Below are 27,247 nucleotides of genomic sequence, written 5' to 3'. Positions count from 1 at the left end.
ATAACAATATAATATGATGAAATTGAACATGTATTGCCCCAGTTTGCGGACGGTTCTACTATTTTGTTTGATCGTACTGAACAATCCTTTAATGCAACGCTGTTTAAGATGATTATGCAAACTGTAAATTGTAATAAAAAAATGTTCATGATATAGCCAACAGCAAATATAGATCTGATATCATAGAAACGAGATTGAAATTAAGAAAGATAAAACACAGCTTTTGAATGCTTTTTTAAATGGCATCGGTGACCTTTCAAGCATACTTAAAATATTGTTAATGCTGAATTGAATTTACTCAATGTATAACAGTGTCAAATAACGCTTTAAACCACTTTGAATTTAAATCTATAAATACATGTATTTTGAAAGGTGAGAAAATCAATGTGTTTTTATGCAAGATCTGCAGGTATACAAAAAGAGTATTATTATCGATCGATCGACTTCATTTAAAGATTTGGTATTGTTTGTTAAACGTGAAATAGTCGGGTGGTTTATACGTCTCGGTTGGTTAATTGCAGAAGCTATTTCAAAATTAGATAACTTGATTTGGCGCAAATAGCAATCAACGGTTATTTGTGTTAATGAAATACTCACATTCGGTTTTATGCAATAAATAATGGGCACTAGTGAAACGGACATTAAGAAGTAGAAAATGCCGAAACCAAGCCTTCAGATTATGATAGACGACGAGAAGATGGCTTATTTTCCGGGTGACACGATTACCGGACGGGTACAGTTCGTCGTAGATGTAGCCCTTACAGTAAAATGTAAGTTACAATATTTTGTTTAATACGCTTGTAAAAATGTTAGGACATGAGTATAATTATAGTGGTATATCAGAGATCGGGATATTTTTTTCTCAGATGGGATTACTGCCCCATATATGAAAAAAACAATGGGCACTTACAAATTTTAATGGGCACTTAGCAAAAATGAATTGGCAATTCTAAAGATTTATTTTGGGTAAAAAATACATACAATAGGAAAATCAGCGTCAGTAAAATTGCGACCCCATCAAATTTATTTCCGAGTCTGTCAGACTGTGATGCAACTATATTGTTTAATATATTAATTACATTAAACAAACCCGATATTATAGTAGATTAAAATAGAAATACCTTGTAATCTGATAATTAGTATAAATAATCCAATAAAACACTGCCATCATTTACGATATATGTGTTTAGGAATGTAGTAAACACGGGCGTCCGCCATAAATAGGAAATGTACAGAAAGTTTATAAATCGGAACTAATCGGTATATCTCATGACAACAAGTCAAAAACTTTAACAAGCATTACCGCGAAGACGCGGGGATCGATCTACCTCGTTTTCTTTATGAACGATCTCGCATGTCGAGTAAGAGCGAACAAATAATTTGTGTAAGAGTAGTTAATCTTATATTAGATTTATGCAACGTGGATCGCATTGCGTAATGGTGCGCATCGAATTACAGAAATGATGCGCAGTTTTACGTTTTTATGGGAAAAGAACGCACTGCGCACCATTATCCCAGTCTCTGGTATATAATTACATGTCGTAACACCTTGCGGATATTTTATAATTTGTATTAACAATTATGAAGTATCAACACTTATAAACATGTGTTGTGCGCAACTTTTGAAAACTCTACGATCAACCAGAAAAAATAACGTATACAATATTTAAGTATTACACAATACTAAGACTATATTTTTTGCTTGTTAGAGGCATTACAAAATATATACATAAATCCAACAGTATAAATATAATAGGCAATAAACTAAGAAACATACTACGAAGCCGAATGCACAAGAAGACACACACTGTAAGATTTATAAGAAAGCACCAATATTTAAATCACATTATATACAAGCACCATAAATGGCAATAAACATGTGTGACAATTTTTGCCGGTACTTTATCCTTTAGGTTCATTATTCTTTGAGTTAATTCCTATTATTAACATTAAAACGAAAGTACGTTTCCCGCCGTGTGCATGCATTTGTCTTTTCGGTAAGTTCCACGCAAATAGCTTGTGTATTTAAAATTGATCATTGTATGTTCATGTTAATACGTTAATGATTTAATAATAAAAGTCGGTTATTTAGATGCTCGATATGTATGACATAATATAGTCGCAGTATTCTTCAATTATGGTTTGTAACGGTAGGGTTGTGTTTTCATGAAATGAAATAGTAGGGTGATGTCTTTAGGTAACGGTTCACGTGAACTATCAGTATATAAAGCGCTGCTCCACTTGGAGCAGTCAGTCTGCGTTCGATTGCCGAACAGATCATAACGTTTAATACGTTACAGTAATTAGAGACCATATAGCATTGGAAGTATCTGTGACTTTGGATACCTTTTGAGTGGAGGTGGCCCAGGTGTTGCCGTATGGGCAATGTTGCCGTATAGGCGTTTAGGGTTCTTTCTTCGAACAACACGTTTGGGTTACTCAATATATTAAATTTACGATGTTAATTATAAATATACATCTAAATATCATGAATCGTATGCAAAGAATGACATTCTCTTATAATAAGTATACATTTCAATTATATGTAAAAATGATGTGTTCCGACGGTAAGATACCAACAAAATTAATACACAAATACTACTATTAAAACAAAATAAATACAATAAAACAACCAACAGACATGAATATAAAAGATACATCAAATGCATATTTACCTAAATATATTATATTGACGATGTTAATCATAAATATACATCTTAATATCATGAATCGTATGCGGAGAATGACAATTAAAATAGTCATTCATGCACACGGATGCGGTTGAGTGAATAAACTCATGCGTGACAAGCCAAAAAGTGTTAGTAAAAAGAGTTCAACTTTCTTCTCAGTCTCTACATACTAAAAACTAATCAAACACTACAAAAGAATGCTACTAATCCTATTTACAGGTAAAATCTACTCTGCCCAATCATTAAACAACGAGAGCAATGTTTTCCTTTAACAATAATTTACTTCAATATCATTCAGAATAAATATATTTATGAAATAAATATATTTACAACAACGACAATTTAAATACGTCTATAACACAGGCAACTTTGCGCATAACATACCATAGCTTGGAGGGTAAGCTTGAGACTCATATATTAGTTCGGGTCACAGGTCTCTTATGGTAATATTAGTCAGTGCACGTTTCTGGTCTCTTAGGTCAGCCTGAGCTAGGGACTTCTTTGTGACTTTCGAGTAAGGTGACCCAGGCAACTTTGCGCATAGCATACCATAGCTTGCCGGGTAGCCTAGATACTTATATATAAGTCCGGGTCGCAGGTTTCCATTCCAGTTAGTGCACGTGTCAGGTCTCGTAGGTCAGCCTGAGTCTGTCAAGCTTCTTATTGTCGCTTGTACTACACTGGTCTTGTCTTCCTTGCATAACGCATAAACTGGACACTCTGCAGACACGTTAATTTAGGTCGAGGTGACTCTAATCGACCCAAGTAAACCCAAGACAAACCAAGTCGACCCAAGTCAAACCAAGTCAACCCAAGACAACCCAAGTTAACCCAAGTCGACCCCAAGTCAATCCAAGTTAACACAGGACACCCAAAGACACCTCAAGTCGACTCAAGTCGACCCAAGTCAACCCAAGTCGACCCAAGTCATCCCAAGACGACCCAAGTCAACCCAAGTCGACCCAAGACACCCCAAGTCGACTCGAATCAACCCATGTCGACCCAAGCGCGGTGTAAGATTGTCTTCCGAAAAACTAAATATTAAAATACTTATTTTAAATTTTGTAAAGCCTGATTGATTTATGTGTTCTTTTGTTGTGCATGGTAGGAATACCCTACCTATCCATTCTGAACTACCCCCGACCATACCCTTCGTATTCAAGCCAACGTCTCAGCAATTTTCCCTCGACCGAACAAAGACAACTGTGGTCGCCATCTTGGTTGACAATGTAAACAAAACTGACAGAAATGGACTTGGCTCACATCTCCTGCTGTCTGCTCACCTTCCTGTTAATCATAGGCTCAAGCATCCGTCACTCCTTCCAAGATGTCTCATATACCAAACTTTCCCCATTTCAAGCTTTTTAAAGTTGTTAACTACCAATCAATGGAGGTACAATGCTCGATTGTAAACAGACGCCTAAACACTCTGTCTCTGTAACCCAGGTGTACGCATGGACAAGCTACACACATAACTGTATCTTTAATACTGCTGATAGCCATTTCATCAGATGTTGAGCTCATCCCAGGTCCCCGTTAGCCGAAGTATCCCTGCCAGATCTGCACTGTCACTTGGAAGCAGAAGGGTGTGGCATGTGACGACTGCCAACAATGGTACCACGAGCATGCATATGAACTCTATAATCTATGACTCTGTGTAATTACAGCAATATATAATGGCACTGTGACCATTTTGGCATGACATTGTATTTATAGTCTCTAGCGCCTCAGCCAAAAGATCAAAGCCAGTGAAAAGACGTATCTACCTATGGAAAAAAGCTGACCTTGTCTCATTGCAAAACAAAGGCCTCCAGTTTCAGCAATTCTTCAAAGGTACATACACAACCATAAGCAATATAAATACAAGGTGGGAAGACATAAAATATCATCTCATCGGTTTAGCCAGCCATGGATAAATAGAGAGATCAAACAACTTAGTCTTAGAAAGAAAAGAGCATATGTCAAATCAAGATCTAGCCAAACTTCTAAAAACATAAAAAGATATGAAGAACTTAAGAAAAAATCCCAACTTGCCTGTAAAAATGCCTACAATCAATACATAACAGACATTATCAGCCCAGATTCCTCATCTAACCCAAACAAATTCTACAGTTTCATTAAAATCGAGAAAACTGACAGCCAGGGAATAACTCCATTGAAGGCCCAGACGGGCATTACACACTCAAACAGCGACACAAAAGCTAACATCCTGATGAGTTTTCTTCCGTCTTCAACAAGGATGAAGACATAACAACAATCCCTGACATGAGACCAAGCCCGCATGACCCTGTGGGGCATATAACTGTAACTGCGAAAGGTGTGTAGAAGATCTTTGCTGGACTGGACCCACACAAGGCAACAGGACTGGATCATCTCCCAGCAAAACTGTTAAAAGAAGCAGCAATTGAGCTCTTACCAGTTTTCACACTGTTTTTCAAGGCCTCGTTGGAACAAGGAACCATCACTGATGACTGGAATACCGCCAATGTATTGCCAATATACAAGAAGGGGGACCGCAGTAAAGCAGAGAATTACAGACCTGTCTCACTGACATCTAAAGCATGCAAGACATTTGAACACATCGTTGCAAGCTCAATCATGAAATATCTGGACAAAAGCAAGATATATACAGATGCCAAACATGGTTTCCGTAAACGCAGATCCTGTGAGACCCAGCCAATCCAGACAGTTCATGATCATGCACGCAACATTGATGCCGCTGGCCAGATCGATGTCATTCTATTAGACTTTTCGAAAGCAATCGATAAAGTCCCCCGCCAACGCCTTCTAACAAAGCTCAATTTCTATGGAATAAGAAAGAACCTTCTGGAATGGATTTACAGTTTCCTAGGAGAGCGGAGCCAGAGAGTAATCATGCATAGCAGCAAGTCGGGAGATACGCCTGTACAGTCCGGAGTCCCTCAGGGCAGTGTCCTAGGACCTTTCCTGCTGCTGCTATTTATCAACGATCTACGTGAATATGTATCGCCAGAATCCAACACTAGAATGTTTGCAGACGACCGTGCCCTCTACTGCCACATCAAGACAGATGAAGATGTTAGAGCCCTACAACAGGATCTTGAAGGCCCTTAATAGATGGGAGAAAGATTGGCTGATGGAGATTCACCCTCAAAAGTGCCAGATACTCAACATAACCAACAAGAAAAAACCTATTAAATAACCCTATAACATTTATGGACATATATAAGAAGACGCGGACACAGCTAAATATTTAGGCCTCAACTTCCAAAAACCACTCAGCTGGAACCATCACATTGACATTAAAACAAGAAACGCCAACAATGCCAGATCATTCCTACAAAGAAGCATTCAACAATACACCAAAAGACCAAAGAGCTATGCTATTTAACCCTGGTGATGTCAATTATTGAATACTCCTGTATCATCTGGGATCCATTCACCAGTGCAAATATGTGTAAGCTTGAGATGGTGCAACGCCGAGCCGCAAGGATGGTCTTTTCAGACTACAGAAGGACCAGCAGTGCTACTGCTTTGCTCCAGCAACTAAGGTGGTAATCTCTCCAAGAGCGCAGAGCCCAAGCAAAGGTTGCCATGATATACCGCATCGTCAATGGTCTTGTTGAAGACCCTACATCCAACCTCATTGCCATCAGTTCCGCAAGAGGTCATGGACTCCACTATCAGGGTCCATTTGCTGGAACCCAGTGTTACCAAAAATCATTCTTTTCAGACACCATTCGCCTCTGGAACAGCCTTCCCCAGTCAGTAGTCAGCTGCGCAGCCATCGACCGCTTCAAGACGGAAGTGCTACCAGTGACCATCCGATAGGAAACAGAACTTGGCGTTTTAACCTGCACTATATATTGAATTTTTATTCTTTTTTTTTAAATTTCAATCTCATCAACTGTACATAGACACATCTTACACCGCAATGCGCTAGTACGAGTATACGCCGAAAGGTGTCTGCACTGTATTGGAAGTAGAAGAAGAAGTCACACATGGCATATGAAACCGGCTTGTATTGTGATTAAACGTTTATCATTCCAATGATACAATAATTATAAATCATTAATAGTATAAATAGTCATTGATTCCAGTTTAAATTGAGGAAGTTGAGTATCGAATCAAACGGCTTAGGAAAGCCCCAGGAAAATCCGTGTGTTGAAAAATACCACTGGTGTTTGCTGTCATTGTATATATCCCGAAGAAACGGTAAACACGTTACACATGCCCATGTGATCTTTTCATAAAAGCTGTTTAGCCCCACTCCTGATTAGTAATCCCTCTGCCAAAGTCTACTCGAACTCACGCCTATAAAGGCATACGTTATTGGAAGTTTACGACTCGTGTATACTTTATCTTCTAACACTTTCTGCAATTATTTCTGATTTTGTGTTGCCTACGAAACATGTGCCCAGAGAAAAGATTGTAAATTGTTTAAATATCTTAAAAAAGAGCATTTATAAAATGGAGGCTTAAACATGTAAACATAATTCTTCAAAAAGATAATATTTCGTTTAGAAATAAAATACCAAATTACCGTTAATGTCTCCTTGAAAAAAATGTGTACGCTATATTCTCATCAGCGAAATAACACTGATACTATATTTAAGATCATTACATGTATTATAGTTAAAGTTATGTTTGGAAATAAATTTCATGATATGTTTAAAATAACGAAAATGCAATTACCTTAAAACTCGTTTCAAGTATACTTGCAGATACTAACATAACTCATTCAATTGAACATATTAAATATAGTCACTTTTCACAATTTACAATCACAGACCAAAAACATGACGCTCAAAATTTTTGATGATGTACATTTTGGTACATATTCAACACAACTTAAACGCTAGAAATAATGAAGACAACAACACAACCTTTTCTTTTTAAGCCATCGTTGTGAAATTCGTTGGATGGGCACGCGTTTATTGGACGGAGGTAAAAAACGGCGGGCATACGACTTACGTGGAGGAATTTAGTAGCCACGAGGATTACTTCAATATCAGCCACACCCTTCTAAGCATAGGTGAGTAAATTCCCCGTTTAGCGCCCCGAAATGTTATAACATGTATCTTCAAGGGATGCTTATCCGCAGTTTTTTATTAAAATTCATTGCAGAGTAACCGCTTTTGGTAACATTTCGGGTCACAATTGGGAAATCAAAGATTTCTAAGCAGAGATATCTAAAGATATCTAAGCATAGGTAAGCAAACCAACAACTACAGTCTTGTTTATTCAGGTCAACGTTTTTGTTAAGGTGCACAATCGATTTTCGGGTATAGTTTAATATATATATATATATATATATATATATATATATATATATATATATATATATATATATATATATATATATATATATATATTTGAAACATATGAAATACTCCCAAACATGCAGATAGTTAAAAAGAATTACCAAAGAGTTTAACAAGTGCTTCATGTTGAAGCACAGAAAAACAATGCAAATCGGAAACCACTTACCGATATCTGTTGAGTAATTAGAAATATCTTGAGGTACTATTGATAGTATTATATTATGCCTTGCACATGTATTATTGTAAACGTGCATAAATGTCCCATATCCATCATCTAGGTTGCTGTCCTAATATAGTTTAATGGGCCGATATAAAGTATAGTACCCAGAGCCAGCGGGTACTATAAGGTGTGGGTGCCCGCTCCCCAATGGTGTAGTGTAACCAAGGTATTGAATGCTTTGACAAATATTAACAACTTTTTGTCTAGTGTTATGTTCGTATCAATAACTGTCTCGTTGCCAACAATTTGTTCATAAATTCCATGAAGGCCATTTTAATGAATTATGGTTGATGTTTACAAAATAAATCATGACAAAATCTAGGATTTTGAAATGGTGTACTTGATGCGCTCGGTTAAAAGTGAACCACCTTAGGACATTTGATAAAACAAGTAAACTCAACATTCGTAAATTTTATCTAATGAAACTCTCGACCTTTCATCAATGTAAACATTTGTTAAACTTAAAGACTGTTAAGGATAATATAAGAAGTAGCAAAGATCAGTTCGGCCTTTTTGTAGAACAGTGACCTAATAGTTAGCAGAACAGTGACCTAATAGTCAAGCACGCGGCGTCGGCTAGTTTGCCGTTTTGGGGCTGACTTTGAGCACCAGACTGCTGACACATTTGGTAACATAATCGATGACGGCATAATGAAGGCATTGTTCTTTCACCGCTGGTCAATATGTTTCATTATTTGTGTTATTTAGGTCAAAATTGTTTCTTAAATATATTATTTAAGAAATAGTTTTAGTTTTCAATTGTTAGAACTATACAAGTAGCTTTACGCCAATTACGTGGTTTAACAGGTAAATGATATGTTGGAAATTGCGATTTTATTTAATATATAATTTTTAATAGATTTACAGATTTGGAAACCCATTTCTTTTAGCCACTACCGGCCAAGACGAAATCGTTTTGTCACCGAATTCCCACACTTACCCATTTAGCGTAACGCTGCCGTACAACATTCCGTCCTCGTACGAGTCCGAAATCGGACAGGTGCGCTACATTTTAACTGTGGACGTTGAGACACCCTCCTGGTCCTTTAATATGAGCACTAAACACAGCACTCAACACATGATCACCGTGATGGATCCACTGGACCTGAACACCATCCCCAACCTCGAGGTAAATAATGACAGCCTTTATGACCGTACAGCATGAAAGGTTCCTATAGCCGTAGCTTTGGCGTGCAAACAAAACATACACAATTTCATAACAGTTCTTAATGTTTAACCGTTTTGTGGTTTATTTAATTAACGTGCTTCTTATGCATACGTTCATTTCCGTCCACATGACAGTTTTTAATAGTTTTGAATCTCGCCAATATCACGGTCCGAATCCGCATAACACTTTTTACAGTGAAGACCTGTACAAGCAATATCCTTCGAATATAGTGTCACGTAAGTTAAGACTTCAACTATTCGATAATAAAATTAAATAAATCGTACAAAGACGTCACTTTTGTTTATTAAAATATCTTAAGTACCAAACATGTTTCGGCCGTAGCCTTCATCAATAGTACATCAATATAAACAAATACAAGGAAGTGACGTAAACGTCTTACAACAATGTAACGTCGTTTTGCGGAAAAATATACATAGTACATCATATTACATAATACAAAAGACAAAGATGGATCAGTGATGATTCAACAGCCTATAAGTAATAATATAATTTATTAAAAAAACGTTTTTTTATAAACTATTTGATAAGAAATTCTGACAATGCTATGCTAAATTTTAATTTGTTGTATGTTAAGAGCAATATACGGAATGATTATCCGCTTACAGTCACGTGCAGAGATGACGGATCAGAAGGTGCTGTGCTGTTTGTGCTGCGCATCGGATCCTATTTCCGCCCATGTCCGTCTCGAGAGACAGGGCTACGTGCCCGGAGAGGAAATTCCGTTTTGGGCGGAAATCAACAACCAAAGTAACAGGAAAATGAGTTGCAGCAAAGCCAGACTTCTTATGGTACTCAAACGATTTTAGCACGTGAATCCGTAGTACCGGCTCTCTTAATGAAAACATCTAAATATTGTAAATGAACATATTTAAAAACAGACATGTATAATACGTCAATATATAGTTTAATGTGCATTCTTGGACATAACATCAAAATCTGCATGTAAATCGGTAATATTTCGCCAAACTACTGGCGAGACTAAGCCAAAAGAAGGATTCAGTATCATGTACACCGTTTCTCATAATATCGGCTCTTCTGATCTAATATGTTACTATGCGCATGTTCTTTTTCTAAAAATAGTTTCTTAATGGAAGGACGAAATTCTTTTTCTTTTAATTGTTTTCTTCTCAAATAAGCGGCTTATACAAACTTTGATAAACCTACGAATAAACCAAAAACAAAATGACACAATTATGTGTAGTCATAATATCGGCCTGGAATAGACATTACCTACTTTCAAATGAAGGCCGGAAATCATGAGATAGATCGTCGTAATAGTCACTAATATACGGGAAATAAATTAAAAATTATAAAACTGGAAAAACATTTACTGTCCAGCACTTGTTGATGGAGTTTTGTCAAAGGAACAATACACTGTGGAGGCGCTTAGAATACTATGTGAATAAGGGATAACTCTTGCTCAACTGTTTAAAGATTGGTTACAATTATCCCTTTTGGACATCAGTTTCGTTATTTATAATGGTACTTACTTAAGTATCCAGTACATCCACATACTTATACTATCGTTTGTACTCATTCACTCATATCATGTACGATTTACAGACCATTTTTATACCTTTTTATAATAGATTCATATGTAATACCATTCGGTGTACATTCAACACAATTTTTTATCGGCGAGTATTCGTATAACACTCCACACATGAAATAACCACTAGGAAAAATGATATCACAAGTGGCGTGTAAAATATATCATAATTAATAACACTCTTGGTAATCAGACGGTGTATTGCATAATTTAGCCTCTGGTTCAATGATCGCAATATGTTGAACTACTTTCAATATGGCCGTATCCATAGCATCGAAATTTAAATTGGCAAATGCCAGACAAAATATTTAAATAACTGAAGAGGCTCCAAAAAAAAAGAGTTGAAGACGAGTTTAATTTCGCCAAGTTTAGAAATACATTATTAGGGTTTTAAAGTAGAATATTGTTATTGTCCACAGTGTTCAAAGACAATGAACTGGTAGTGCAACTGTTTGTAAAAATCAAATTGGAAATTGAAAATAACTAAGCATTCGTCATGGTGAATTATCATCAGCACCATTTCTGTGGAGCGTTGCAATATACAAAATACTAGTGTTTCATAGCAATGGTGCAGTTCACTAACCATCAAGATTGGTACATGTATGCTTCAATACAGCCTGTATTACAGGAAAAATGTTTTTACACATGTTTACTTTATTGGAATGTGTATAATTAAAATAACATCATACATCATTATAAATGTAACACAAAGTACATGTATTTCTTGAAAGAAGACAGAGTTGTCTCAAAAATAAAACCGGTCTTGCAAAATTTGATATATATGAAATACAAGAAAAATGCTTAGAAAGTTTGCAGTTTTAAAATGGGACGAAGAAGTATGCGTTTTTGACCTTTAATAATTTCAAAAACTAATTAAAACAACCACTTTGTTTCCAATAATTAAATAACAACAGGAACAAATATAATAACACACCAAACAGATTCGAGCAATAATGACTACTTTAAATTGTAATGATTACCGAAGAAAATCGATTTCTTTAGAGATTAGCCTCAATTTTATCTGATAACGCATGATATAATCTGAATATTTATTTACTGCATGTAATATCTTTAAAATAAAACAGTTAATGTTTCGTTTTCAGAATGTCTCGTACCACGCAACGGCTAAAACTAACATTGTGTCAAACTATCTCACTCGAATCAAGCATGGCGAGATTGCACCTGGCGGCACGGACGCATACGTCAACGAGAAACTTCACATCCCTGTGGTCCCCCCTTCGTTCCTAAAGAACTGTAGCATCATTGATATCCGTTACTATGTTGAGGTTGGTAGCATTTTCGAAGAATGATATCCGCTGATATGTAAGGTTATTTTAATTGATCGATTTCTGCAATGATGTCATAGCATAGCCCGTTTTTAAAAGGCTTGCATATGCTAATATTTTTTGTTGTGGTTCTTTTTAAAATGTTGGTATCTGCTACTGATCTATGGTATAGCCCGTTTTAGAGACACATTTCTTTTACTTTGTCATGTTATGACCTGTTCAAAGAGTCTGATATCTGCTAGTTTGTTTTGTGACCCGTATGTCCTATGTTGTTATGGTATGTTCATTCGTATAACACTCAAATCTGTTACAATTAAGTCGCACCGTATGTCCCATTTTCTGAGACGGATATCCGCTACAGAAGTTATGTTATTTAAGTCCCATTTTAAGATACATACATCCGCTACTATGTCGTGTACAGCTCCTTTTAAGAAACTGATATCTGTTACTATCTAAGGTATAACTAATTTAAATATAATCGTATATATTTCTAGGGTATTATATGGTCAGCTTTAAACGACTTCATCCACTTCTATACCATGGTAACACCCTATTTTACGACACTAATATCCACTTCTATATCATTGTATGTGTCGTCTTATAAGGAATGTTTAATTGATTTTGGCATGAAATGGAATTTGTCATTAAATACTTTAAATCGATAAATGAAAACATTGTAACTTAATATCTCACGTAAATAAAACAATATTACAATTAAAGAAAAGAAAGAAGTGATACTCAACTGGGCTCGAGCCACTGATCCCTGGAGTAAAAGTCTAGCAGTTAAACCATCCGGCCATCCAAACTCATATATATTTAGAATTGTATTGTATATTGTATATAAGTAATACACGTAATTTCATATAAGTATAACGATAACAACAGAGCTCTCTATGTTAGAGCATGGTCAATCTTTAGTATTACTGTTCCCTCACAAATACCACAGCTTTTTACAAACTAGTTGTCGCCTCTCTGTACGGAGTGGCAAGCTTAAAGAACCTGATATCCTACTCATTTAGGGACTGATATCTCTACAGCTATATAATGTGTTTTGTCTCTCGAAGATGATGGGGCGGGCTTCTTTGTCTTCAAAATAGTTGCATGGAAGTTTAAAAGAATTTTCTAACATATATTGAACTTCTTTTAAGCGAAGCACATCTAAGCTAACAGCTTCTCGCACGATACATTCATGATGGTTATTTGTAGAAGTGTTTTCTAAGAAATGCGTTATATACGGCCGTTAATCGCGGGCTCCACGTCTTTTGTAAGATGCATAAATAGATGAGCAGATTGATTTATGTTTTAGGATGAAATAATATTCGCGGAATCGCACTACATTGTCATATTTTCAAAATAATGCGACCAGTGCTTAAAAACATATTAAACATATAACACCGTATCACCCTGTAAAATAATCCATGACATTTCTAAACATCCGGACCTGAGCGCCGCTTCGGAAGTTGCAATTGCTTATTGATTGATCCATCTAAAATAAAAAATGGCGCCCTTGATTAAGGGCCGTGTTATAAATCGACCTCAGGCCGATACGCCCAAGGAGAGAAAACTATCGTCTTTATATGTTGTTTAAGGTCGGAATGTCTTAAGATATTCAACATTCTACCATTTTACTTAAACAATAAAAAATTCACAATAACTTGTAATCAAACATATACTAGTTTATGAGTAAGCGTAATGATAATGTAATTTGCTGTAACTGTATGTTCGCAGATAACTGTAAACCCATCCGGTCCCAGCTTCGATCTTCACGTTCCAGTTGAAGTTGTGATTGGCTCTATTCCTCTCAGATCCGTTGCCCAGCAGCATGGACTCGCACTTCCGGATCGCCAGGCCCCTACTGCCTCATTCGCAAATCTGCTGCTACAGCCCCCTTCCAACCTAGGAGCTCCCGCGGGACTCTAGAACGATACTGCGCATCCTCCAGCACTGCGTAAGTAATTATTATTAGGATGAGGGAGTTTTAAAATACTTTACCAAGTGTGATGCAATTTATGCATGTGAATGAAGCCCCCAGTTTCGTAAATAGCAACATTAATGTTGCCGTTTCGAAAAGTTATTTTGGCAAAAGTGAATTTCTATTCAATGGCTGCTAATTTAATAAAAAAACGAAAAGACAATCTTTACTTACTTTTTCATGCCGGGTATGCTGGTATTATTATAACGGATGGCACTTCGATAACAACGAACAACAAAAGTGAAGCGCGAGAGAAGAGTTCTTCAGCTTTTTTGCATTTATGTTCTGTTTAAATGGTTTTCAGACACAGAACATTGCTTGGTCGATTAATGTTATAGCATTTCCTATTGTGTATGTTGCCGGTGGGTTTCCGTGAGGTTCTATCGTGGAGGATAAACTCGTTTGGCTGTAATATATTTATTAATGGTAATTAATATCATTAATATACAACAAAGAGATGTATACTCTTTGAATGTAAAGAATCGAATGACTTTAGCAATCATACGATTCACGAGATCGACATTAAACATATCAGTGCACGGGAAAAGTGATGAGTGATCTGAGTATTAGACAAATTATAAACGTGCAACTGTATGGATTAGATGAGCTGAACATATCTAACCTAGAGAAAAACGACCTTACGAATAAATCGAATACTAGTAACCAACTAATCAACGAGTACAATAAGTATTAAAATAACTACCGTTATAAACTCATAGACAAGTCGTGATTTACATTTAAAGTAAACGATATTTAGAAATTGGTACAACAATAAAACAACACAACACAATATAGTTTTATATTTAATAATAAATACGATCTGTAACATATTACCGTCCTCCGATTTTGATGTCGTCCTCGCGCAATTATCAATAATACATTATGAACGCGTGAAATCGTCTAAGGAGGATCTCTAACATTTGGAACGTCGAAAAACGCAACTCCGATCATATTAAAAACAGACAACTGTAGACAATAAGGCATATTTAACGTGTAATTATAGCACATACATAATATACACTAGTATACTTAATAATGAATAAAACATCATGAATATACACCTTGTAATTTATTTAAAATAATAGACCTTTACACTAGGTAATCTCCAGTGCGCATCCACGCTGGGGTTGTTGTTGCGCGCTTTGTTTTGCGCGGTAACAACCCTGTTTCTCCAGGCTTCCGCTTGTGTGGTGGAACGTACACCGACTTCGATCGGCCATTACACCTCAACGTACTGCGTGCTGACGACTGGTCCGAACGCGATCTATCGGATTCTGCATCTGATGTTTCGTGCGTGTTTGTCGTCTCCGATTCGGACGTAGACTCCGATTCAGATGTAGATGTTACGTCTAGCGGCAGTTGGCGGATTGGTAATAATTGGTTCCGGTGAACTGTCTTGATGATATTCTTATCATATTCGTGCTGGATCCGGAACACCGGAATCGACGGGTCAGGTTGGCCGATCACAGTATATGCATGTTCTGCCCATATATCGGCGATTGTGTGAGTTCCTTTTAACCCGTAATTGCGAAGTAAAACTCTGTCGCCCACGTGAATAACAGTTTCACGTACTTTTCTATCATACTGTTGTTTTGCTTTCTTTCCACGTTCTTGCGATACACGGCTGGCTGTTTTGTAAGCATCCCCTAAGTGCTGTTTGAGCTCTTTAACGTATGTTGACGGTGCTGAGCCTCCAACACCCTGTCGTTTCAAACCCAGTACTGCATCGATCGCAAGTCGAGGGGCGCGTTCAAACATTAACTCATATGGTGAGTAGCCAGTGCACTCATTCCGAGTCACGTTATACGCATGTACCAGTGCTGGTACTGCAGATTTCCAGTCTGCCTTTTTTTCATTGTCCAGGGTGCGCAACATCTGTAACAGTGTACCGTTGAATCGTTCGCACTGACCATTGCCCTGCGGATGGTAAGCAGTCGTGCGCGTTTTCTTTATGCCTGTTATCGCACAACGCGTTCTGATCACGCGCGACATAAAGTTCTGACCGCGATCGCTGTGCAATTTCTCAGGAAACCCGTAATGTACGAAATAATTGTCGAACAGAGCTTTTGCCGTGGTGCGAGCTGTTTGATTCCTTGGTGGAATAGCTTGAGCATATCTCGTAAAATGATCCGTGATTACGAGTATATTCTCATAACCTCCCTTTGATGCTTCCAGTGAAAGAAGTCTATACAAGTTGCATAGGTGCCGTCGAGGTTATATTTACTAGACCCGTGGCAAAAGTAGGGGCAGTTTTACTCCGAATACATCTGTCGCATTCTCGTTTCCATTTCGTTATGTCACTTGACATTCCAGGCCAATAAAATCTTTCGCTGAATAGAGATATTGTCCTATCTCGACCCTGGTGTCCCATATCATCATGCAATGCTTTAAAAACATGCAACCTGGCCGATTCTGGCAAAACAACCTGTTGTACGGTTTGTTCATGTAATGTTGTTTTACGCATTAGAATCCCGTTATCAATGTATAGATGCTTCAGCACGCGGACATACTTTTTAACTTTCGGCGGAAGTTGACGGACGTTAGTCTGATTAGGTCGCCAGTTCAGAACAATAAGTGTCTTGACCTGTGAAATTGTTGGATCAGCATTTTGACCGTTTATCCAGTCATCGGAATTTAGAACTTCCGGTGGGTTGCAGGCTTCATTTATTTTGGTCTGATCGACAACAGGACTTGAATTCATAGGGGTTGAATGCGTTACCAGGACGGCTTGTACCACGTCCTGATCTAGTCTCGAAAGTGCATCGGCCTCAACATTCAACTTTCCTGACCGGTAGTGTATTTTAAAGTCATAGTTCGCTAGTGCGGCGACCCATCTATGACCACATGCATCTAGTTTGGCTGAGCTTGGCACAAATGTTAGTGGATTATTGTCCGTGTAGACATCAAATGGGATACCATACAGGTAATCATGAAATTTATCGGTGATTGCCCATTTGAGAGCAAGAAACTCCAGCTTATTTGCATGATAATTCTTTTCCGATGTTTTCAGACTGCGGCTCGAAAAAGCAACCACTCTGTCCACGCCGTCGTGTTCTTGATACAACACTGCACCAAGACCGTGCGAAGATGCGTCCGTATGCAACTTAAACGGTTTCGAATAGTCGGCATACGCCAGAACTGGGGCTGTTGACAATTTCTGAACAAGTGTGTACGAAAGCAAGCTGTTGTGCCTCACCCCATGTAAACTTTTTCTTCGTAATTGACTGGTTTCCGGATGTACCGATCAGGAGGTCGTTGAGGGGCCGGGCTATCTGGGAAAAGTTTTTAAGAAACTTTCGATAATAACATGCGAATCCTAAGAAACTTCGAACCTCTTTGATAGATGTCGGTACTTTCTATTTAAGTATCGCTTCGATCTTACTTGGGTCGGTTTTGATACCGTCTTTCGAGACCAAATGACCTAGATATATCACTCTCGGTTTCATAAATTCACACTTGGAGGCTTTTAGTTTGAGCTTATGGTCTTTTAAACGTTGTAAAACTACTTTAAGTCTTTGAACAGCCTCTGAAAAATCATGACTGAAAACAATGATGTCATCGAGGTATATGAGGCATTCTTTTAGGTTTAATTCGCCCATACAACGCTCCATTAATCGTTGGAATGTAGCCGGGGCATTGCAGAGGCCGAATGGCATCCGGTTACACTGAAAGAAGCCTAAACTGCCTACTTGGAAAGCGTGTTTTTCTTTTTCTTCTTCCGCCATCTCTACTTGCCAGTACCCCGCCTTCAAGTCAAGTTAAGTGAAGTAACGGGAACCGGAAAGGACGGTGAATGGTGTCGTCAATGCGGGGAATGGCATACGCATCCTTGTGGGTACGGCTTTTCAGCTTCCTGTAATCAATGCAGAAGCGTATAGTTCCTACTTTCTTCCGGACAATGACCACGTTGGATGAGTAAGGGCTGGATGATGGCTGAATAGCGCCGATGTCCAACATTTCCTGCACATGCTCACGAACCTCATTTATGAGTCCAGGCGGTACGCGTCTGTAAGGTTCTTTAAATGGTTCGTTATCACTTAGCCGTATTTTGTGGCGAACGAGATCGGTTTTACCCAGATCTAACGGCCCTGCCGAAAAAACATCCTTCATTTCAAACAACATGGATTTTAGTTGCTCTTGTTGTTCCGGTTCTAAATGATTAATATCAATTTTCAAACTATCACAGAATCTATCCCTATCTTCCTTGTTTGTTTGTTGTGCTGCACACGTCGCGTTTAATGGTGTCTGTGCGGTATCTGGTGTCCATGAGCGCAGTACCTTTGCAGGTTGCAATTCACAGAGGACGGTTTTAGGGACAATTTTAATGGGTTTGGCTGACAAGTTGAAAATGCGCACCGGAACTCTGGCAGTGTTTCCTCGGCTGTCAAGGCGGACAACACGCGGGCATACACCAATTCGACTTGACGCCTTCTCTGATGGCTCAGTAACAGCGGCCGAATCCTGTGTTGATTTTCGAACGAAACCGGATATTGTCATAGTTTCGTATGGTGGTAGTTCTACAGTGGATCGGTTCGTAGAAACCACCAAGCCTATGTTCGTCGCCAGAGACGTAGCCATTAAAGGGGCCTTTTCACAGATTTTGGCATTTTTTAACTTATTCATTAAATGCTTTATATTGATAAATGTAAACATTGGATCGTAAAAGCTCCAGTAAAAAATCAAGAATAAAATTAGAAAAAGGAAAAGAACATTGCCCGGAGCAGGTTTCAAACCAGTCACCCCTGGAGTCCTGCCAGAGTCCTGAAGTAAAAACGCTTTAACCTACTGAGCTATTCCGCCGAGTACACATACTTGACGTATTTTATACCTTATATAAGCAATCTTCGTAGTTTCACAAAATTTAACGACAAAAACAGAACTCTCCAAATTATTCAATCGTTTCGCGTTGCAACGCTTTATAATTTTTAGGTTTTAAAATCGTCAAAAGATGCATATAATGGCTATATTAGACCATGGTAAATGATCAGTATTACTGTTGCCTCACAAATATCATAACTAAAACGAAAATGTGCGAATCTGAAACAACTTTTTTCAATTTTGTCAATTTACCAAAGCGTGAAAAGATCCCTTTAAAGCTGCTTTCCATTCCTCAGATAAGTTTTCTAATGGCAGTGAGTGAAGGTGTCGTATCACATTGGTACCAATTATAACGGGTACATTGATATTGTACTCCGTATTGGGCACTACCAAAACAGGTACGTCAAAGGTTTCTTCACCTATGTTTGGAACTGATATGGCTGCTTCGATGTATCCCATATACACAAGTTCGGTTCCGTTAGCTCCTGTTATTGACAGCTGTAAATCTTCTAAGCTATAGAGAAATGGCGTTGGGTCCTATTTGTTCATAACAGTTTTGACTGATAGTCGTAACCATGGCTCCACTGTCAATCAAAGCCCGTGTTCGTAAGCCATTAATACAAATATCGGATTCGTTGGAACAACCGATAAGCCTATTAAATAAATTGCATTTTCGTGGTTTGGGGTCAGAACTGGAAACGTCGTCTATTCGACCCTCAATGGCGACGTTTGTTAGTTTAAATGTTCCTTTGATGCTGGTTGATTCGTCATCAATTTATCGGGGTTTGTAGTATGATCATTATTTCGGTTATTCTGATAATAATTGGGGCGTCTCCGGTATCCACCTCTCTGAAACCCTCTCTGTCGGTATTCACCTGTGGTATTTGCAGCTCTATCATTGCCACTCTGCCGACCCGTGTGTCCTTCCTTTTTCAAGTCTTCCAACTTTCGATCGAGACTCTCAATTTTCTTCATTAGCTGTTGCAGTAATTCGTTACTTTGACACGTATCTGTCTCAACAGCAAGCTGACTCACTTTCCCTATCTTATGTTTGGTATCCTTGTCCTTAAGTAGCTTTACCTCGAATTCCTCTTCGCGTACCTTATTTCGTAGTTCCTCATATGGGACATTACTTTCGAAGTGAACCCTGGTGGCATTTCTCAATTCTTCGCTCTTGAGGCCTCTCCAAAACCCTTTCTTTAGCATGGACCGCCTCTCTTCGTCATCAATTTTGGTCTTTCTAGTTACTTGAAGGAGCATTTCTTCGAGTCGTAAACCCCACTGTGTAACGGACTCGCCAATTTCCTGTTCTGCACTGAGGAAACGGGATAGTAATGTGTCGGTACTGGCGACATTTCCGAAATTGTCTTCAAGTTCGGTCATGATTTCATCAACCGTTGCATCAGCACGCATATGAAGCATCTTTTTCTTGGCTTGCCCTTTAAGTGCTCTGCGAAGGCCTTGTTTGACAACGTGGTCCGCATATATAACTTTCACACTGTCTACATCTAATTTGAAGTCCTCGAATGAAGATTCGCTCCTTGGTACTGGTACCTCTCCTGAAAATGACGAGATGTTCAATTTAATTTCTGTGGCATCTGTCATGCCGTCTTTTTGAATTAGCGTTTTGCCGTAGCGCAAAACGTCAGCATCTGGTAATCTTGGTTCTAATGCTGCCTTTTCTTTTTGAAGAGTTTCGATCTTACGCTGAAGTTGGTCAATCTTCTCTTTACTGCTATGTTCAAGCACAGACGCCTTGCCCACTGTCTCATTTCGTTCATTTTTCCAGTAACCGTCCGATGTACGATTCTCTCGCATCTCAAGTTTGCATTCTAGCTTCTGTATCCTCTCAGATAATGAGATTTCCATATCTCTTAGCTTCATTTCTTGAGATAATAATCGCTCTTCTCTTCTCTCCAAACTATGTTTAATGTCTCGTTCCTTTTGCTGTAAGTCAAACTCTTTACGTTTCCAATATTCATACATATGCTCTTCTCTTTCCCGATGTTTGCTTTCGCGATCCTCTAGCTCCAGAAGCCGCCGTCGTAACTCTAACTCCCTTTCTGTGCGTTCATTTTCTTCTCTGTTACGGATAATGTGTGCTTGTCGTCCGTATCTGCTGTATGTTTCCGTCTCCTGTTGTTGTGCAGACTTTTGATGTTCAAACGGCTTGGTTTGCGTTTGTTCGGTATCACCAACGTACTCATCAAATGTAACGAGGTCACCGACATTTGATCCAAGGCTATTGATTCTTTCCCGTAATTCCATACGTGCTTCTTCTAGAAATCTGTCTAAATCTTCAAGATTCTCTCCCTCGTGTAATGGAATATGAGACGAAACACGTTGTTGTCTGGATCTACTCGTAATTCGCTCCTGTGTTCGTAATGGGGACTCACATGCATGGACCGATTCATTCAGGCGAGTACGATTCCTCTCCTGGATATATTGTCTACCGTGCCTTATTTCTTCCATCTCTTTTTCTATATTTATCCTCTGCAATCTCTCCCCTCTTTCACTCACATTTCTAAACTGTTCTAAACTCATCGTGCTAGCCTAACCTGTCTACTATATATACTCAATACTTATATCTATGTACTTATGTAGAGGCCTCTTTAAACTAATCAACAACTAGCACTACTATCAATAAATACTATTCTTTCAAGACAACACTATCTCCTTAAAGCACTATATTATCACAGCAACCTCACGATCACCTCACGTTTCGTATGAAGTTGGTTGCAACATGAAAAAATACTTCTTTCAAACATTCAAATGATGCAGTATAATTAATTCACTGCCCTTGCTCGTAATCTACACACATTATCTCCCCTGAATTGCACTTCCGTTTGCCAGCTTTGAGAAACACTGATTTTATTTTATTTTCAAACGCACTCAATTTGCTTATTTTCTTTCAATTTATTTGTAATGTGGTCAATTTATTTCAATTTATTTGGAAATTTCCAAAGTTAATTTTACGTGCCGGTATCCTGAATCGAACTCAGTTCTCCCGCGTGATAGTCTAAAACGCTATCAACCGCGTTAATTTCGCTACATATTTAAGCGAGCGAAATTAACAATTTTATAGTTCGATACGCGCGTCACTCTCGCGTGCAAAATGCGGCAAATCACGACGAATTACCAATGTGTATAATACAAATACAGCGTATTATACACGTAATGCATTACAATGCATGGTTTCATGTACAATTTTGGTATAAGAATATTTGGTAAATATTTCTGTCGATGCTATAACGTCCACAGAAATATGAAATACTTGTTTACAATACTTAAAATCAAACCCGATACTGTGACTATCTGGACAGATGTAAAGGATATTAATCTGAATGATAATTAATTAGGGATAACACAATAATTCTAGTCTGTCTAATGGTAGAATTTGAAGGTATGCTCTACTGAATTACACCGATTGTACCGATTATTGCGTGCTTAAGTAAAACGGTGTTAATACATCGGTTAGTGAACGAGACAAGTTAGATATTCGTTCTTTTCCAACTTAGCTTAAAATGTAAACAATGAAGCAAGTATATCAAATACGTCTAAATAAACAGTTTCGCAGTTGCGTCTTAAATTAACCCCAAGATAACCCGTGACCAATATGCCAAATTTCGTAAAATTGAAATCGAAGTATACTTTATAATTTCGATGGTCAACTTAGTGATTAATTTTACGCAAAATTGCAAATAACATACAAATTGATGCAAACAAATATAAACAGAAAAATACACTCACCAAAATCCGTCGGATCAGCAAAGAATAAACAAAACAATATACTTAGTCCTATACACTATGTAATAAGTCCGATAACAGTGTCAATGCACTATCCAGACTGAACGGCGAATCCAATCCTGGTAACGTAGAATGAAGAATCCTGACGTTGACGTACGTACGTAAAAGTTAATGTGTGCACATTTATACCGTGAATGTCCCGGGAACGGTTTCTCCGTGAGCAGACAGACCATAGAACGTTCAGCAAACGCGTGTTGTCACTAAACAATCCAAGTTCAGTCGACTGTCTCTTTGGGAATAACTCCCAAATATGTCTCTACTATGTCAAATAGCAAAGGCGTATTTTGGCCAATTTGAGCAAAATGCTGTGCTCGACGATTCAGCGTTAAACAAAATACTTCAATCCTTGTTTTCCTGAATACCACGACGACTTGTTGGGCGCCAATGTTGCCGCTCTGCCGACAATAAAAAATTCGCGGTAAAACGATTGATTGTGTAAAACAAATCTATAAAATTCCATCGATAATCAGCATGAATTGGATGTTCAATACATATTTCAATAAAATACAAATACTTAGATATAAATCAAGAACGTGCTTCCTTTTTGAAATAAAAGACCAATATGTCCATAAATTGTATTACATATTACATTCTGGTTTACTAACATCTTTGATACAATTCAAATGTTTAAAATCGGATTCAAAAAATTTCATTTACACTTTAACCGATCATCTCAATGACAAGGGCACTTCTATTAACGATTCTAACACGGCACCTGCCAAATTTTATATAAACAAGGTAGAAAATCGTCTATGGGTTATTCTGCAATAATAATAATCGGAGCTAATACACTGAAAGCATGCGCTGTAACTTAACAAAACATGCCGATACAGTTTCCACCAGCGTAATAATCCGGTATTTTATGAATGAAAGTCACGTAGGCAAAATACTACGCTATGATAACAAATGCGTAAAATTGACCCATTTTCCCACAAATATCGTCTGCTGCATCGATACTAAAGGCCCCATTAATTCCAGCACAATACTTCATCTAACATCAATAAATAAAACCAAAGATGTAAAACACCTCATGTTCACAAACAGTGAAACACAAATAACGAATGAAGATGAGACGTTGAGTAAACACTATTTGTAATTTGTTTTGTACAGTATGGTTTTTTAATTTCAATTTATTGTAACAAATACAGTGTTATAATCGTTGTAGATGTAACACTATTGAGTTAATTGAAAGTGCACAATGTAAACATGTACGTTTACACAAGTTGTTGTTGTTCTTAATTAAAGCAAACGGGAGAAATGACACGTTTTATTTCCATCCAGTTTGGCTGTTATTGAGGGCGGATATCTGATCGACAGAATACGATGATACGATACGTTGTATAAATCGTTAGTAAAAACCACGTTAGAATCAAAATAATTTGTGTACGTTATCGTTTGTTGTCAAACAACCCACGGCCGGAAGTTTAGATGCGTGGTTTCAAATCACTCGAGCTTCGCACTCTTGACTTAATCCCTACGCATCTAAACTTCCGGCCGTGGATTATTCGACAGCAAACTATAACGTACATGAATTATTTCTTAATTACACTGCACTTTTTACCATATATAACACACTCTTTTTAGTGAATCAGAAATACAGAATTCGTCATGGAATACGTGTGTGGCTATGCATAAGTATCGTCTTGATGATGTGATTCTAAGGAGCACCAAGTATATAGGATTTTATGAAGAACAAAAGTGTTTTGCCTCTTAAAGACCCTTTTCGCTCCCGTTATTAAGAGTCATGTTATAAGTAAATTTAACTCACGTATGCCTTGCGTCTAGAAAAAAGTCCTTGGCAAACAGCGTAGACCCAGATGCGACGCCAAATGATGCGAAGTGCCATCGGTTATCGAAATATGGGCATTACCAGCGTGCCTGTTAACATTAACTATTTTACCAGTGTTATAACTTTAATTGGTCCAAAATTATACACAGCACTTTGTAGCACTGAATCTTAAACCACGTGAGCGCTACTGTCATTCACTCATCCATACGTTTATTAAAGCATATTTTTTGTTTTTCAATTTTAAGCACAAACGACATTTAAACGGAGCATTAAAGCCTCTAATAGATCCGTCATTTTAGCTATGTATGTTAGTTGTTGCACTGTTTTAGCGCCAACAAATTTTGTCCAGAGCGCCTTGTTCGTCATTTGATGAGAAGTCAAACGAGTATTTTATATCTTTCCATGTTTAAGCGCAAGAGAAGTTCGCCCAAAGCGCACTCTGAGCACACAACACCGCGGAGGCAGGGGACAATGAGTAAACCTACGGACACACACACTTCCCCCCCCCCCCGTGTACACTGGAGAAATACGACTACACACACTCAGTTTGAGATCGAAGTTTAATTTGCTCGTTTTTGTACCGAATTGAATAGCCATGTACATTTTGTAGTTTATTAGTAATGACATGCCTGTATTATTCAAAGCCATAGACTGTGTGTGTATGCGCTTATTAAGCAATATCCCACATTTTAGCTATATTCATTAGTAACAAGCCACTATTTTATTCGCCAATGGGATAATTTATCCATTTGTGCCTAGCGTCTAAAAAAAAGGCCTTTGCAAACAGCATAGACCCAGATGAGACTCCGCGTGATGTGGCTTCTCACCAGGGTCTGCGCGGTTTACTTAAAGGAATTTCTGAAAGAAATATTCTAAATATAGAAAAAAATATACTTGACATTTCTAATCTTGAAATTAAATGATCAAATTTAGAAAGATAGGATAGTCCACTAGGCATAAATTGGTTAATAACAATTCACTATTGTATTCGCCAATAGGAGAATTATGGAATTCGTACAAACATTAATATCACTCCACTATTTTATTCGCCAATGGGAAAACTAGGGCATGCGTACGGAAACAGTAGCTGTGTATAATCACCGGTTTTTGTTCTGTTTGTATGTATTAGATATGTAGCAGTTTTATTTCTTTACTTGCCTTTAATATTACAAAAGCACTGTGTTGCCCTGTGCCATATACTGTACACAATTTTTATTTTGTAGTAAAATAAATTTGCGGACATTCAAATATAAAAAAGTCGGACACCACATTTTCTTTATATGATCTCCTCAATGACAATGACACTTCTGTTCCCGATATCTCGACTAGTTTTTAACAGATATAACACGCTCTATTTAAGTCAACCGAAAAAGCATATTTCGCAGTGGAATATTGTAAGACATGGAGTAATGTTTATTTACTGTTTGATATTTAACCTATGTTTCGAATGCTGTCTGCAGTTAAGCAATAGTATTGTATGAGACTCTAATGATAACAGACTTGAAAATTTACCTGGATTACCAGCTACGCGATTGTTTGAGATTAAATCCAGATTTTTGTAAAGTTATTGTACACATGTTCACTTATTGTTATTTAACCCTAAGTGGCGTTGTAGCTGAGAATGACGTCATTTTTACGTACACAATCTGCTGTCAACATGTTTTTATACTGTATTATTGTTTTTATTGTTTCAAAATACTATTTGCATTTTAAATAGCAAATATGCAGGTAATTTATGTATTATTATATATTGTATAGTTAATATATAGTAAAATGTTATATTTTTCATTAAACAATCCAAAGTTGTTGGTGATTCTGTCAGTCTTCTGCTGTTCACGTTATGACATGCTAATTTTTAGCAGAATTCTGCGGTAACAGAATTTCTGAGAGTATAAAAGGCCGTGATTTCTGAGGTTGAATCACTCTAACCAGAACGGTTGGGTCGGTAGGTGGTAACGCAAACATATGAGGATAAAAGAAAGACAAAAGCTTTAAAAGTTGATGGTTTGTAATTAACAACCTCATAAGAAAAAGAAATAGCATACAAATATAACAGAAAAACTTGCAGAATTTTAACAGAAAACTGGCAGAATTTTTACATAATTATTAACTTATAACTCTAACTTTTCTCACTTAATGTTATCATTGACATAAATGTATTATGTTCATAAATGTGTGATATGATGAAAATAATAAATGCTATGTTTGGCAAAATTCACAAAAAGTGTTTATCTTTCACTTCTTACTTAAAGAAATAAGAAATTAATATTTTTAAATGACACGATTCGCTACCGCCTCCGAAGATATTTTATATTCACAAAAGTTGGAATCGTGACATATTTTGGTGGCAGCGAAAACTCCATGCTACCAATTGTGTATTATTTCTGCAGAATTTATACTTTGCAGATTTAATGGATTTGTAAAAGAATTAATGAATAAATTATATTAGAAAAAAATAATATTTTTTTGAACCGTTCTCATTTTTATTTAACTATGGACTGAGATATGGTGCTAACACGACATAGAGCTCGTTAAGAAAGTGATAACATTCCACTTAGGAATGAGAGGCAGAATGTTGAAAATACTAATAGTGCATAATTACAAATAATTAACACAGATGAACA

At 37.4% G+C, this 27,247-nt stretch overlaps 2 protein-coding genes across 2 annotated transcripts; one reads left to right on the top strand and one right to left on the bottom strand.

The window, feature by feature from the left end:
* Positions 1 to 508: 508 nt before the first annotated feature.
* On the top strand, positions 509 to 26,813 carry LOC127843126 (arrestin domain-containing protein 3-like). Its single transcript, XM_052372965.1, has 7 exons — positions 509 to 770; positions 7,570 to 7,704; positions 9,104 to 9,342; positions 10,008 to 10,190; positions 12,055 to 12,237; positions 13,966 to 14,185; positions 25,035 to 26,813. The coding sequence occupies exons 1-6, from the start codon at positions 656 to 658 to the stop codon at positions 14,155 to 14,157; spliced, it is 1,047 nt and encodes a 348-aa protein (XP_052228925.1). The 5' UTR covers positions 509 to 655; the 3' UTR covers positions 14,158 to 14,185; positions 25,035 to 26,813.
* LOC127840453 (calponin homology domain-containing protein DDB_G0272472-like) lies at positions 19,760 to 21,571 on the bottom strand. The gene has a single exon (XM_052368871.1). It carries the CDS (start codon positions 21,569 to 21,571, stop codon positions 19,760 to 19,762), a length of 1,812 nt encoding a protein of 603 aa, XP_052224831.1.
* Positions 26,814 to 27,247: the final 434 nt, after the last annotated feature.

Source organism: Dreissena polymorpha, chromosome 8 (genome assembly GCF_020536995.1).
Source record: "Dreissena polymorpha isolate Duluth1 chromosome 8, UMN_Dpol_1.0, whole genome shotgun sequence".
NCBI classification, from domain to species: domain Eukaryota; kingdom Metazoa; phylum Mollusca; class Bivalvia; order Myida; family Dreissenidae; genus Dreissena; species Dreissena polymorpha.
Note: the sequence above shows the minus strand (reverse complement) of the source record. Positions and strands in the feature narration are given on the sequence as shown.